At 40.8% G+C, this 14,925-nt stretch overlaps 1 protein-coding gene across 4 annotated transcripts in view; it reads left to right on the top strand.

Moving 5' to 3' along the window:
• uba3 (ubiquitin-like modifier activating enzyme 3) overlaps positions 1-10,834 on the top strand; it is a 35,365-nt gene extending 24,531 nt beyond the window's left edge. For 3 of the 4 annotated variants that reach the window (XM_060835686.1, XM_060835687.1, XM_060835688.1), the window contains 6 exons: positions 620-656; positions 758-839; positions 1,467-1,567; positions 3,369-3,432; positions 3,535-3,589; positions 5,572-10,834. In XM_060835686.1, the coding sequence (XP_060691669.1) occupies positions 620-656; positions 758-839; positions 1,467-1,567; positions 3,369-3,432; positions 3,535-3,589; positions 5,572-5,660 (428 nt within the window). In that variant the 3' untranslated portion in view covers positions 5,661-10,834. Of the gene's footprint in view, positions 1-619; positions 657-757; positions 840-1,466; positions 1,568-3,368; positions 3,433-3,520; positions 3,590-5,571 lie in introns of all 4 variants that reach the window. The other variant, XM_060835689.1, reaches the window with a different exon arrangement.
• The last annotated feature ends 4,091 nt before the right edge of the window (positions 10,835-14,925 follow it).

Raw genomic sequence — 14,925 nt, 5'->3', positions numbered from 1 at the left:
ACCAGACTTAAATAAACTTATGTTTAGAACGCAGTCTTAAAAAAGTTGTCTAGTCCGTCATAAAATTGCAAAACAAAATATAAACAAGTAAATAACAATTTCAAAACTTATTAAAGGACACAATCAAATGTTGGCAGAAGCTGGATACCACGTTTACTTTAGGACTATAATTTTGTTAATATTGGTTATTACTTACGGGTTGAAAGTGTTAAGTTTTGGTAGCACGGTGGCTCAGTGGTTAGCACTGCTGCCTCACAGCACCAGGGACCTGGGTTCGACTCCAACCTCTGGTGACAGTGTGTGGAGTTTGCATATTCTCCGCATGACTGCATGGGTTTCCTTCAGGTGCTCCGGTTTCCTCCCACAGTCCAACGATGTGCAGCTTAGGTGAATGGGCTCTGTTAAATTGCCCACACTGTTCAGGGATGTGTAGGTTAAGTGCATTAGTCAGGGGAAACGTAGAATAGTAGGGCAATGGGTCTGGGTGGCTTGCTCTTCAGAGGGTTAGTGTGGACTTTTGGGCCAAATAGCTTGTTTCCAAGCTATAGGGATTCTAAGTATTAAATGTTAATTTTGAGAAAATATAGCGCTTTTTAAATTAAAGTATTTTTTTCCTCAGCTGTATGTGCAACTGAAGTCTTCAAAATTGCATCAAGGTAAACTTCTGTTTTTAAACATTTATTAAACATTGGTCCTGACTTTCATAATCATGTCTGTTTGCAATAAAGGTTTAAATTGCACAGTGTTACTTTTTCAGTGCATATATTCCTCTGAATAACTACTTGGTGTTCAATGATGTTGACGGCCTTTACACATACACGTTTGAAGCAGAACGTAAGGTGGGTATCTGACTTTATAATGTGATAGACAAACCTTTATCTGTTGGGTGTGATATGCAAGTCACGACTTTATCCTGTATTTTTTTTAATTCCACTTTTAATTTTGAAACTCTAAGGTGTGAATATCTGAAAGAGTGTAGCCACCAGAACGAAGTATTAATTTGTTTTTGATACATTAAGTCCTGACCCACACGTGTGATGAAAGTGCCGAGGGTCCTAACCCCTGCTTCATAGCAAATATGTGAAGGAGACTTTGGTTTACACTCTACAATGCTGTGCAGATGAAGTATAGGCCAAAGTGGGTAGGTGGGAGCATTGCCCCATGAAGTAAATGAGCAAGACAATACTAAAGCATAAAAAGTGAACTTTTTACCCTTTAGGTGTGAGGCTTGAAAAATACTATTAAGATGCATCTTCAGTTATGTCATGTCTAACCTTAAGTAGTGAACAACATAGAGTACGTCAATAAAAATGATGTTTTTGTAAATGTTTTTCTATAAATTTACAAATTGAAATCCATTAATTTGTCTGAAAGAATGCTTGTTTTTATCTTTTAACTATTGGAAAATGTGAAACGGGATCTGAGATGGTTCTACGTTTTCTATTTTTATACGTTTTTCCTTCAAGGAAAACTGTCCTGCCTGCAGTCAGGTACCTCAGGACCTGCAATTTTCACCATCTGCAAAACTTCAAGAACTCCTAGATTACTTGACTCAAAGTGCTTCACTGTAAGTTTCCTTTCAATATTCACCTTCTCCGTTAGGTCTCTGTATATTTTAGTATGTCATTCCAGTTGTCGTCTTGCGGACATACTGTCATTAACAATTAAGGCTTGGACTGATTTTTCCCATTGAGGATTTGCCTACTTTCTGGTACCAGAGCAAGGAAAGGTACAAGGCAAATGTAGAAGTAGTAATGGAAAGCAAGTTTGCCTATATGTGTATTAGAGAGAGGGAGTGCTGAAAAGAAAATTTGGGAAGTATTTTCATTTTTAATATTGAAGAAGCTTGTTTCTGAACTGAATTAGAACATAGAACAGTACAGCACAGAACAGGCCCTTCAGCCCACGATGTGCCAACCACTGATTCTCATGTATGCACCCTGATATTTCTGTGACCCTATGCATGTCTCCAATGACCTTGCTTCCCCAACTGCTGCTGGCAGCGCATTCCATGCTCTCTCAACTCTGTAAAGAACCCACCTCTGACACCCCCTCTATACTTTCCTCCAACCAGCTTAAAACTATGACTCCTCATGTTAGTCATTTCTGCCCTGGGAAATAGTCTCTGGCTATGGACTCTATCTATGCCTCTCATTATCTTGTATACCTCAATTAGGTCCCCTCTCCTCCTCCTTTTCTCCAGTGAAAAAAGTCCAGTCTCAGTCAACCTCTCTTCATAAGATAAGCCCTCCAGTCCAGGCAGCATCCTGGTAAACCTCCTCTGAACCCTCTCCAAAGCATCCACATCTTTCCTATAATAGGGCGACCAGAAGTGGACGCAGTATTCTAAGTGCGGTCTAACCAAAGTTTTATAGAGCTGCAACAAGATCTCACAACTCTTAAACTCAATTCCCCTATTAATGAAAGCCAAAAAACCATATGCTTTCTTAACAACCTGTCCACTTGGGTGGCCATTTTAAGGGATCTATGTACCTGCACACCAAGATCCCTCTGTTCCTCCACACTGCCAAGAATCCTATCCTTAATCCTGTACTTAGCTTTCAAATTCGACGTTCCAAAATGCATCACCTCGCATTTATCCAGGTTGAACTCCATCTGCCACCTCTCAGCCCATCTCTGCATCCTGTCAATGTCCCGCTGCAGCCTACAACAGCCCTCTATACTGTCAACGACACCTCCAACCTTTGTGTCGTCTGCAAACTTGCGGACACATCCTTCAATCCCCTCATCCAAGTCATTAATAAAATTTACAAACAGTCGAGGCCCAAGGACAGAGCCCTGTGGAATACCACTCACCACAGACTTCCAGGCAGAATATGTTCCTTTCACTGCCACTTGCTGAATTGAATGAATGAGCTTTATTGTCATGTACTCAAATGAGTACAGTGAAAAGTTTACAAGTTCCCACTCACTGTGCCATCTTGGATACAAAAGTATCTAGGTACAACTGCTTCAGTTATAAGATTGATTACACTGTAATAATGTCACCAATGTATGGAGCCATTTTAGGTTCAGAATACCTAGGTACAGTCCTTGCCAGACTTAATAAGTTTCTCCAACAATTGGTTTTAATTAAACATTTACGTTATTACATGAAGTGGAAATCCCCAATTATTTTGTTCCAAAGAACTGAAGCAACAGTTAATCAGAACCTTTATTTTTACCTTTAATTGGGCAGTCATTTTAAGTCATGATCACTACTGTACTAAAGGTATCGTGCACAAAACAATGATGTAAGCGTGAAGAAGCAAGGACAGTCCAGCTAATCGTTCACAAATAGCCTTAATAAAGGGAGAGTGAGTGCCCATTTTGATCAATGTAGTAATTTTTGCCCATATTCTACACAGACAAATGAAATCTCCAGCTATCACTGCAACTTTGGATGGAAAGAATAAAACACTGTATTTACAAGTAAGCAATTTATTTTTGTAATAATTCAATTTGCAATGTATAAACAACAAAAAAATTGAGAGATTGCTGTATTGAAAGCTCAAGTCAGCTCTCATTTTACAGACTGTAGCATCAATTGAAGAAAGGACAAGATCAAATCTTTCAAAAACTCTGAAAGGTAAGATGTTAAGAGTTGTCAGGATTTCATGACATTCTTCCACATGGTAACATATCGGTGTACTTACAGCTTGCTGAGTATTGTTCGTGCGTAGCTGAGCACTCAGCATTTCTGATTGCTGGATTTTACTAATCGGGATTCCTGAAAAATAAGCATCCTGGAATCCTGAGAGTACTTAAAGTTGATGTATTGCTGAATATTCCAGGAATATATTTATGATGAATACTAACAGCATGTTGAGAGCAAAAGAGAGATGAAATAACTGTTTCTCATTTTGCCAAGAATTATTGCATTCACATTTCTATTAAAGCAACAGTTTTTTTGGAGGAAAGGGATTTAGTTTTTAAACTGTTTCAATTTACTGATTTGTAAATATACAAAATGCAAGGGAAGAGCTGACCTTCTGGTCCATTATATCTTTCTGTCCCTTGTGTTGCCTGAAGCATTGTGCTTTGATTTGTATTAAATGATCTTGTGCGAATGTTGCTTTACTGAAGTGCCAAGTAATAACCAAATCCATCAAGAGAGAATCTTAAGCATCTTTCTTTGACATATGATGGCATTTGTATTACTGAACGGAGGCAGTGGTTAGTGGTATAATCACTAGACTATTGATCCAAGTAATATTTTGGAAATTTGAGTTCAAATTGTACTATGGTAGATGGTGGAGTTTGGATTCAATTCATATCTGGAATTAAGAGTCTAAGGATGACCATGAAGCTATCGTCAGTTTTGGGGAAAAATCATGTGCTCCACTAATATCATATGTCCTCAAGGGGGAGTGCAGCTTTCATGACACTTGAAACTCAGGGCCATCTATGGCAAATTAACTCACATGATTGTCATTCTACACATCCATCCCACAATACAGTCATTTCCTGCACAGATGGCACATAGTGATAGTTGTATCTTTTATCAACAAGATGCATTGCAGCAATTTACCGAGGGCTCATTTGAAAGTACCTTCTAACTTTGTGATGAAAGCAAATTTTTTTTCAATGCTGAGTTACCCTTTGTTTCCTTCTCAGTATAAAGAGATGTACAGCACAGATAAAGGCCGTTTGGCTCATCATGTCTGCGCTAGTGAAGAACAACCACAAACTATCCTAATCCTGACTTTAACAAGTGTGCTGATAGAGCTGTTGTCCAGTGTGCCACTTTGCAAAAGCTGATTGTCCAAACCACCACCTAATCTCTTTCTGGATCATGACTTCACCACTGAATATCAAGCTGTTATTTCACAGAATTGCTACTAAAACTGTCTCAGCTGGGAATCTCCTTTCTGCAGCTCCCCATCTTATAATCCCCCAACCACGTATAGGCTGCTTTTACCTCCTTCCCAAAGTCCAATAATAGGCTGGCTTGGCATTGTCATCCCGTTTCCTCCCCCCCCCCCCCCCCCCCCCCCCCCCCCCGGCACTTCCTGTTGTTTGTCTTGTTTCTGTCTTTTCCCACTTGTTCAATCTCTTCCCATTTATTTTTGGAAAAGGTTCTGAAGAAGTCAGATCAGATTGGAACATTAACTAGTTTCCTTTTTCGCAGATGCTGAGTTATTCTAACATTTTCTATTTCTATTCCAAACTTGAGAGCTGTAATGTGTGGGAGAAGTACAGTTTAAGTTTCGTCCACATCTCACATCATCCTGACTTGGAGCTGTATTGCCATCCGTTTGCTTTTGCTGGGTCAAAGTCCTGGAGTTCTTTTCATAGCACAGTGGTTGTACCTGTACAACATGTACTTAAGTGGTTAACGAAGGCTGCTCAACACCACCACTTTGGCAATTATGATGGCAAGATCAACATTTATTCATCAGCAGTAGTAACATCCTTTGAATTAATAGTGTTATTTCAATTCATTACCAGCATTGGGAATGCACTTTTAAATGAAAAGAAACTGATCAGTTTCTAATAAGCATTTGTACTTGTTTGTCGATTTCTTATGAAGAATCAATTTATAACCTCCAATTGACATTTTTTTTCCAGAATTAGGCCTTACAAATGGACAGGAATTGGCAGTGGCTGATATAACAACACCTCAGACAGTGATTTTCAAACTCCATTTCACCACTTGACTGATTGTGAAAACATTCTGAGCAAATTATATAAAAATGCTTTTAGGAGAAGTATTGATATGTTTATCAGTGTACTAGACTTTGTCACTTTCTAACAGACTTGGATTTAAACTGCAATACCTTTGCTGGTATCACATCAGACCGTAAATTGCTGAGGGTGCATTGTATATATTATGTTTGAAATGGGATATGAACGGAGTCACCAATGTATCGTGTAGGAATGACATATTTAGGAAACTGGGGCATGTCATTCCTTTTCTTAATTTCATCCATTGTAATTATTGAGTTAAGATTGTTTTAAGACAGCAAGAAATCATATTGTGTTTAAGTAATTATTTTTGTCAAATTTTCAAGCAAGATTTTGTTCTGTTACACAATTCACATTTTATATATTTATTGAATGGAGTATTAGCTTGAACAAATGTGTCTGGTTTATTTAAACTTGTATTGCCTAAAGTCCTTAGTTAATTAACTTAAAATCTAGACTTGCATTTCACAACTAGAAAATTATTCAGATGTCATATATTACAGTTTTTGGTTATGAATGGTTTTCTAATGCTGTAAAGAATGCTACTTTACGCCAAAAATGTCTTTCCTCATGATGTGTAGTACTAAGAAGCCCCATATCAGAAACTGTTGTAACTTTTTTTTTAAAAATTCTGAAATGTACAGTATCTTATATCCCTTTGAAAATACTCCAAAAGAAGTTGAGAATTCTATAATAAAATGAGCAATAATTCTCTTGGACAGGGTTTGTGCATTAACTAATAACAACTTGTAAAGCTCTTTTGATGTAATATGTCCCAGATACTTAATACCACTATAGAACAGGTATATATAACAATAAAGTTCAAAGCAATAATCAGTCAGATGAACAAAAGCCTGCTCAAAGTACTAGATTTTAAGCGGTCTCAAGGACTAAAACAATGTAGAGAGGCAGAGAGATGTAGGAAGGAAATTTCAGAGCTTACAGTTGAGGCAACTGAAGGCAATAAGACAAGCAGTTAAATCCAGATGAGCATATATAGCTGACATCTTTGGGGCTGGAGAAGCTAACAGAGATTGGAAAGGATAAGGCCATAGAGGGATTTGTCAACAAAGCTAAGAAGTTTAAAATTGAGATTTCACCCAATGTAGGAGAAAGTGAGGACTGCAGATGCTGGAATTTGATGAAGAGCTTATGCCCTAATGTTGACTCTCCTGCTCCTCACATGCTGCCTAGTCTGCTGTGCTTTTCCAGTGCCACCCTTTTTGACTGTGACCTAATGTCGATCAACAAACAAAGGGATGGGTGATACAGGGACAAGGTTTGCTGCAAAAAGACAATGATAGAATGTTGGATGGCCTCAAGTTCATAGAATGTTGGAGTACAGGAGGGCATTGGGGTAGACAAGTCTAGAGGTAGTGAAATATGAGTGAGGGCTTCCGCAGTAAAGGGTCTGTGGAATTTACGCCAGAGTGTGGTGGATGTTGTGACACTAAGTAAATTTGAGGATGTGAATTTTTAATTAATGCGTTTAAATGTTATGGGAGAGTAGGCAAGAAAGTGGAGTTGAGGCCGAGATATAATCAACCATGATCATATCAAACGGTGAAGTAGGCTTCAGGGGTTTAATTGCCAATCCTTAGATAGATGAGTAGACCCACTCAGTTGGAGGAAATTTGTGGGGTCAACTGTCATAGTTTACTGACGAGTCAGGAATAATGAGGAAAGTTTACCTTTGTCATAATCAATAGGATATAATTTGTAAACGTTTTGATAAGAGCCATTTAGGTACAATGAACAGAAACCGAACGAGGGATTCAAACATGAAGTTTCAGGAAGGATAGCAAACTGATTTGGGTGATCGCAGCACTTTGCTTAGAAAGGACAATTAGAGATGAGATTGTAGTTTGCAAGTACAGTAGGCTGAAGGAATCTTCCTTTTTGGAAAGGATTGTAGTGGCTAATTTAAAGGAGAGTCCAATAATACGTAAAGAGAGAACCATTTACAGTTTAGCTAATATTGAGATGAGTAAAGTTGATATCTCTTTAGTGAGAATAAGATTGATGGAGTATGAGATGGTTTTCATGGACAAGATGATCAAAGATTAGGAAAATAGGCAAGAAACTAAAATTTGGGCCAGTGGAAGGGAAGATGTGACAGAGACAAATGATTGGGTGACTTTGATCCAAGTCCATGAGCTCTTCACACTTTGGGGTGAGTAGGAGGGCTGATGGTACTTAAGCATATTCCAGAATACACCTTTTTGGTATATGTGAACAGTGTACTAAAAAGGAATGAAAATAGGCAATGCTTCAAGTTCTCAATTTAGATCACCAAAAGTCTCAAAACGTACAAGGCTTTAAGACAAATGATGGAAAATGGACTCCAGTAAATAGATGATTGATTACCAGTATGCATGTAATGGGCTGAAGGGACTCATTCCACACTATAAAACTCCAGGTCAGGCAGCATTACCAAAGAGAGATTTTTTTTAAAGGTTGATGAACTTTTAATTAAAACAAAATTGCATAGGTTTGTCCATACTCAAGTTTAAGTTCCAAAGCATCCACAGGTTTGGGAGCTTTACCTCTTGGTGACAGCTGCTATATGGGAGTCTTTATAATTTCAAAAGTACACTTTATTCGCAAGAACATTTTTATATACATATTCACTAAAGCTGTTCAGTTCTTACAAGTAGCATATGAAGAAACAAGCAAACATTGGAGGCATTTTCATACTTGTGCAAGATTATATTTGCATATCAGACCCTCCCAGTGTCTCAAATGTAATAGATTCCACCCCCCCCCACATTTAACTTGGGTAGAAAAATCTCTGACAGTGATCTTTCCCTACTGTGTCTTGACAGCAGCTGCCACAGACTTCATTACATTCCCCCACTATGTAGTCCTAGACCTTGGGATGCGCTCAATCAAGCTTTACAAAAAGGATCTGATGGGTAATATCCTCTCACCACCAGCTAAATGATGTCTTGGTGTTTGTTGGAAAGTTCTGGAGGTGAACCTTGACAGTCTGCTCAGCGAGTAACCCAATAGGATCAAGTGTCTCCTTTTCCTGCAGAGTCTTGATGCTGAAATGTGATACTTTCACTCACTTTAGAGTCCCGTGATGACCACTGAATGTTGCTGCTGAAAAATAGGGCAAGGCGTGAAAATATTTGCAAAGTAGTTAGAGGAGCAAAGAGAAGGAACCAGGAAAAATGGCAGAGATCATAATTTACAGTCATAAAATCATGTTATCAGATTAATAGTTCAGGAACATGTGTTTAAATTCAATCATTGTTGATAATTAAAGTTCATTCATTAAATCTAGAAGTATTTGTAGTATGAGTAATGATGACTGTTAAACTATTGTCATAAAAATTCTATATGTCCTTCTAGAGAAGGATCCTTGGTACCCTCACTCATAAAGGTCTGCACATGATTTCACAATAGACCCACAGTAACATAGCTCACTTATATGGTCATAGTCATAAACTTAAATAGCATGGAAACAGTCTATGTTGACTATGTTCCCAAACTAGATTCACTTGTCTACGTTTGACCCATACCTTTCCAAACCTTTTCTATTCATGTACTTACCCAAATATCTTTTAAATATTGTAACTATCTGCATCCACCACTTCCTCTGGCTGTTTATTTTACATATGAACTACACTGTGCTTAAAAAAAGTAGTCCCTTGTTCTTTTTAAATCTTTCTCTTCTTACCTTAAAATCATGCCCCCTAACTTTGAAATTACTCTCCCTTGGGAAAAGACCCATGCTATTCACCTTGTCTATGCCACTCATTATTTTATAAACATCTATAATATCACCTCTCAACCTCTCTCACTCCAGTGGAAAAATGTCCCAACCTATCTTCATTACTCACACCTTCCCTATTTCCCAGCAGCATTCTGGTAAATCTCTTCCGAAACCCCTGTAATATAAAAAAATCCTTCCTGCAGCAGGGTGACCAGAGCTATACACAATATTCCAGAAGAGGCCTCACCAACATCCTGTACAATTTCAACATGACATCCCAACTCCAGTGGTCTGAGCAACGAAAGCAAGTGTGGTAAACACCTTAATGACCCCGTCAACATAAAGAGACCCTGTCTCTTTATTTAAAAACAGTAGATGTTACAGCAGTTACATGCACATTCTGCAGTGGCTCATAAAGGAGATAGCTGCCACCTTTTCACTGGTTGACTATAAAATAATGTCTAGATTAGAGTGGTGCTGGAAAAGCACTGCAGGTCAGGCAGCATCCGAGGAGCAGGGAAATTGATGTTTTGGGCAAAAGCCCAAAAACACTGTCCATAACTATATCCATGGATAAATGTAAAAGGCTAGTTTGGAAAGCCAAATTGAGTAATAGGGCAAGAATAAAGGAGAAAATAATATCAGCATATGGAAATATGTGAAACTATAGTTAGGAAACACAGTTGCTAGAGTGTATTTGGAAGAGAGAGGCTCACTTAAAAAGCACTGTTTATGTATGTTGAAAGTTGATCAGCCCTTTGTAATAGACACATGGCAACTCCAGCATGGAAGTGTTGCAAATGTAACTGCTTTTAAGCAGTGCAATTATGAATGTTAAGTAAGCATCTTATTAAAATGATGGTAGTAAATACTTGAAAATAATAACTTTGCCAAGTATATTTTTGGTGCCAGTTTCCTTTCCCCTCAGCTGATGACTTTTGCTAGATTACAGTTTCACGGATACGAGTTCGAATACCGTGCAACCTGCATTTCAGTCTAAGTTGTGTCAGCATGCAATTTGAGTGTAACGAGTATCACTATTATCTTGATATCCACAATGTTCAATGCACAATGTGTAGTAACAACAGCCAGCGAGGAATCAGACATTTGGAGCTTCTTCACTGGTCACCATGGTCTGAAGATTTGCAAATGGTTCCGAATACTGCAAGTCATCCCTATTTAAATGGCCAAGAAGCAACTGAAGACATTTGGAGATAGGACATTAGCCTGAGGATTGCTTGTATGCCCTCAACCAACCACAACAATTGTCCCTTGTGCTGTTATGACTACAACCAATTGAGTTTTCCTCCTTATTACCATTAACTTCAGTTTTGGTAGGGCTCCTTGATGTCAAAGGCAGTCACTGTCAGGCTGATGAGAATGATGACCCGCAGGGCCATCCTTTCACCTCCTGCAAGTCTATTTTGTTCATTAAAATTGTAAAAATACATTTCAATTAATGATACAGGATGTGTTATCTCTTTTATTTCAAAATATATACTTCTTTTGATAAAAAAATCTTTATATACTTAGTCACTAGAGCAGTTTGGTTCTGTACAGTCTTTGCACATGGAGAACAAGCATATGTTGGAGTTTGACATTCCTAACGCTTCCAGCAAACAAACCCAAAGCACATCTTACTTATGCAAAGTACTATTTACATATACTTGAGGCACTGAGCAGGTCTGATAACTGCTTCAAAAGCAGCATGTGGTGGTGCAAAGTCCAGAAGTACATGAAAGATCTGACAAGTAATATCCTTCTCACCATCAGCAAACAAAGTCTTATTTGAAACTTCTTGATCAGATTTACTGAAGGCAAGCTGGTGTCCTTTGTTGACAGCTGCTTCCTGCTGGTCGATTGTCTCCTATACAGGATGACCAGCGGGCTGGAAGCTGATTGTGGAACTGTTGACCCCAGAACACATTGAGGAGCTCAAAAGGGATTACACAGGTTGGACAACTGTGAAACCCCCCCTCATTGAATTTCCATGGACAGGTGGGAAACAGTCAAGAGGAACATCAAGAAGTTCTTTATCCTCAAAAGGTATTTATAAGGCAAAAGAGAGAAGGAAAGAACTGTCCAAGCTGCAGAAAAGCATGCAGAACCGACTCCTGCTGCAATGGGGGTTGATGTCAAAGAGCTCTCTAGGAGGTGAACAGATAGCAAGGTTTGTAGTTTGCCTCGGAGGTCTCCAAAGCTAAACTTCTAGTCCAGTTCCACACCATAGAGCAGGATAAAATGTGTTCATGTTTATTCTTCCAGAAGGTGCACAGGAAAAGCTCTGTGATCAGTAGCCTGAAGGAAGAAGATGGCTTGGTAACATCTCAGTCTGATATCCTGAGGATCAGCAAATCCTTAAGACATGAAGCCCACAGGCAACACGGCCTCCCAGTCATTCCTGTCCGCCATCACAGAGGACTTAGACAATAGTATAAAGGAGAAGCTGGATTAGCTGTTATCTCTGGATGAGCTGACCAAAACCCCTGCTTACCGGCCAAGTTGTATTCAACTCTGAGGGAATTGATTGGCCAGAACCTGCTGAAGGTGTATGACAGGATGCTTCTGTCAAGGTACCATGTGTGAATCCATGAGGAACGATATCATCATGGGGGCGGTGCATGGCTCAGTGCTTAGTGCTGCTGCCTCACAGCGTCAGGGACCTGGGTTCGATTCCAGCCTCAGGCGACTGTCTGTGTGGAGTTTGCACATTCTCCCCATGTCTGAGTGGGTTTCCTTCAGGTGCTCCAGTTTCCTCTCACAGACCAAAGATATTCAGGTCAGGTGAATTGGCCATTCTAAATTGCATGTAGTGTTAGTTGCATTAGCCAGAAGGAAATGAGTCTGGGTGGGTTACTCTTCAGAGGGTTGGTATGGACTTGTTGGGCCAAAGGGCCTGTTCCCAAACTGCAGGGAATCTAATCTAATCTAATCACTCACATGTACAAGTGAAAGGTGGAGGCGGAGGAACTTGGAAATTGGCAACCAGTTTCACAGCTGAATGTGGATTACAAAGTCCTCTCTAAGGTCATGACCAACTTGGTCAGGTCTGTGCTGTATGGGGCAAGATGATCTCTGAGAATCCAGCAATCCTCAGGTATGTACTTGGCTATGGACTTGACCCCTGCCTCATCAGCCAGGATCAGGAGAAGACCTTTGACTGGATATTGCACACCTGCATTTGGGATGTGCTCTCCAAAATGGGCTTTGGAGAGGGATTTGATCCAACTGCTCTCCACCAACATCATTACTAGGGTTTCAGTTAACGGGCTGGGAATCAGAAAGCTTCCTAAGTAGATCTGGAGTCAGACCCTCTCTATACTGCCTTGTTTATGTGATGTTTGGAGCCTTTGCTGAGTCCATCAGGAAGGATGCGAGCCTGAGAGGGGTGACTGTTCCAGGCAATGAGGCCTGCAGCTCAAACCCACCCTGTAGCTGGACGATATCGCTGTTTTCTGCTCGGTTGGAACTGGCCTCGGGAGTCAAGGTAAATTGAGGCAAGAGCGAGGCCATGTTAGAATTATACATTTGTACAGCATGGAAACAAACCCTTTGGTCCAATTTGTCCACACCAAGCAGATATCCAAAATTACACTAGTCCAGCATTTGGCCCATATGCCTCTAAACCCGTCCTATTCATTTACCTATCCACATGCCTTTTAAATGTTTAAATTGTATCAGCCTCCACCACTTTCTCTGGCAACTTATTCCATGCAATCACCAAACTCTCCATGAAAGCGTTACCCCTCAGGTCCTTTTTAAATCTTTCTCCATTCGCCTTAAATTTATGCTGTCTAGTTTCAGAGTCCCCAACCCTGCTAAAAGGACTTTGGCTATTCATGCTATCTTTGCCCCTCATGATTTTATAAACATCCCTAAGGTCACCCTCAGCTTTTGATGCTCCAAGGCAGTCCAGTCCCCAGTAAATCTTTTCTGAACCCTTCCAAGTTTAACAATGACTTACTTATAGCAGGGAGACCAGAATTGAATGCAATATTTCAAAAGTGGCCTCACCAATGCCCTGCACAGCTATAGCATGACAACACAACTCTTATACTCAGTGCACTGCCCAATAATAGCAAGCATACCCAATGCTTTCACCACTACCTGTCTACCTGCACCCTAAGGTTTATTTTAATTTCAAAAATATACTTTATTCATAAAATAATTTGATGGTTTGTATAGTTAGTCATGCCATACATACGTAAACATTTACATACAAAGATCAGAATCTATCATTTGTGTATACAGGTCTGTATGTTTATCAATCATATATCCATATATTTAGCTGAGGCGCCAGCAGAACCCACTTACTGAGTGGGCCCCCAGTTCTTCTTAGGCAGGCGGATGTTACATGGTGGTCTTTCCCCACCGCGCCTTGGTGGCCGCTGCCTCAAGCTTCAGCGCTTCCCTCAACACGTAGTCCTGGACCTTGGAATGTGCCAGTCTGCAACACTCAGTTAAGGGCAGCGTGCGGTGCGGCTGAGAGTCCGGGCCTGCATAAAGGATCTCACAGATAGAGCCCTTCTCACCACCAGCCAAGCCATATCTTGGTGCTTGTTGGAAAGTTCTGGCGATGAGGCATTCTGCCAAATGGCTTTGACAGTCTGCTCAGGGAACTGCTCGATAGGATCCGTCGTCTCCTTTTCCCGAAGGGTCTCAAGGACACTACGTGCGGACCACTTCCTGATGGACTTGTGGTCAAAGGTGTTTTTCTTCATAAACTTCTCCACGAAGGACAGGTGATACGAAATGGTCCAACTACTCGGACCGTTCCGCAGCAGCGAGGCCAGGCCCATCCTTCGCAACACCGGGGACAGGTAGAACCTCAGTACGTAGTGACACTTGGTGTTTGCGTACTGGGGATCCACACACAGCTTGATGCAGCCACATACAAAGGTGGCCATCAGGGTGAAGGTGGCATTGGCTGTATTTTATCCCCTGTTGCCCAGATCTTTGTACAGCGAGTCCCTTCGGACCTGGTCCATCTTTGGCCCGGGTGACTGCAGCGGCACAGGTTCTGGGAATAGGCCAGACCTGTGCCACGTATAACAGCAATGACAGTGTCTCACACCTGATGACCAGGTTTTTTCCCGCGATGGAGAGCAATCGTAGTTTCCATCTGCCCAGTTTCTGCCTCACTTTGCTGATACGCTCCTACCAAGACTTGGCTCACGCCCCAGCCCACCCAAACCAAATACCCAGCACCTTCAGGTGAAGGGAATGGAGGATTGGTTGGCCCAGTTCCCGAAGAGCATGGCCTTACTCTTGCCTCGGTTTACCTTGGCCCCCGAGGCCCATTCGAACTGGTCACATATGCACATGAGTCTGTGCACGGACAGCAGATCCAAGCAGAAAACGGCGACCTCATCCATGTACAGGGAGGCCTTAACCTGCAGGCCACCGCTGCCAGGAATAGTCACCCCTCTCAGGCTCGCATCCTTCCTGATGGATTCGGCAAATGGCTCTATGTAACACACAAACAAGGCAGGAGAGAGAGGGCCGCCCTGCCTGAC

The sequence above is a fragment of the Hemiscyllium ocellatum genome, chromosome 14 (assembly GCF_020745735.1).
Source record: "Hemiscyllium ocellatum isolate sHemOce1 chromosome 14, sHemOce1.pat.X.cur, whole genome shotgun sequence".
NCBI lineage: Eukaryota > Metazoa > Chordata > Chondrichthyes > Orectolobiformes > Hemiscylliidae > Hemiscyllium > Hemiscyllium ocellatum.
Note: the sequence above shows the minus strand (reverse complement) of the source record. Positions and strands in the feature narration are given on the sequence as shown.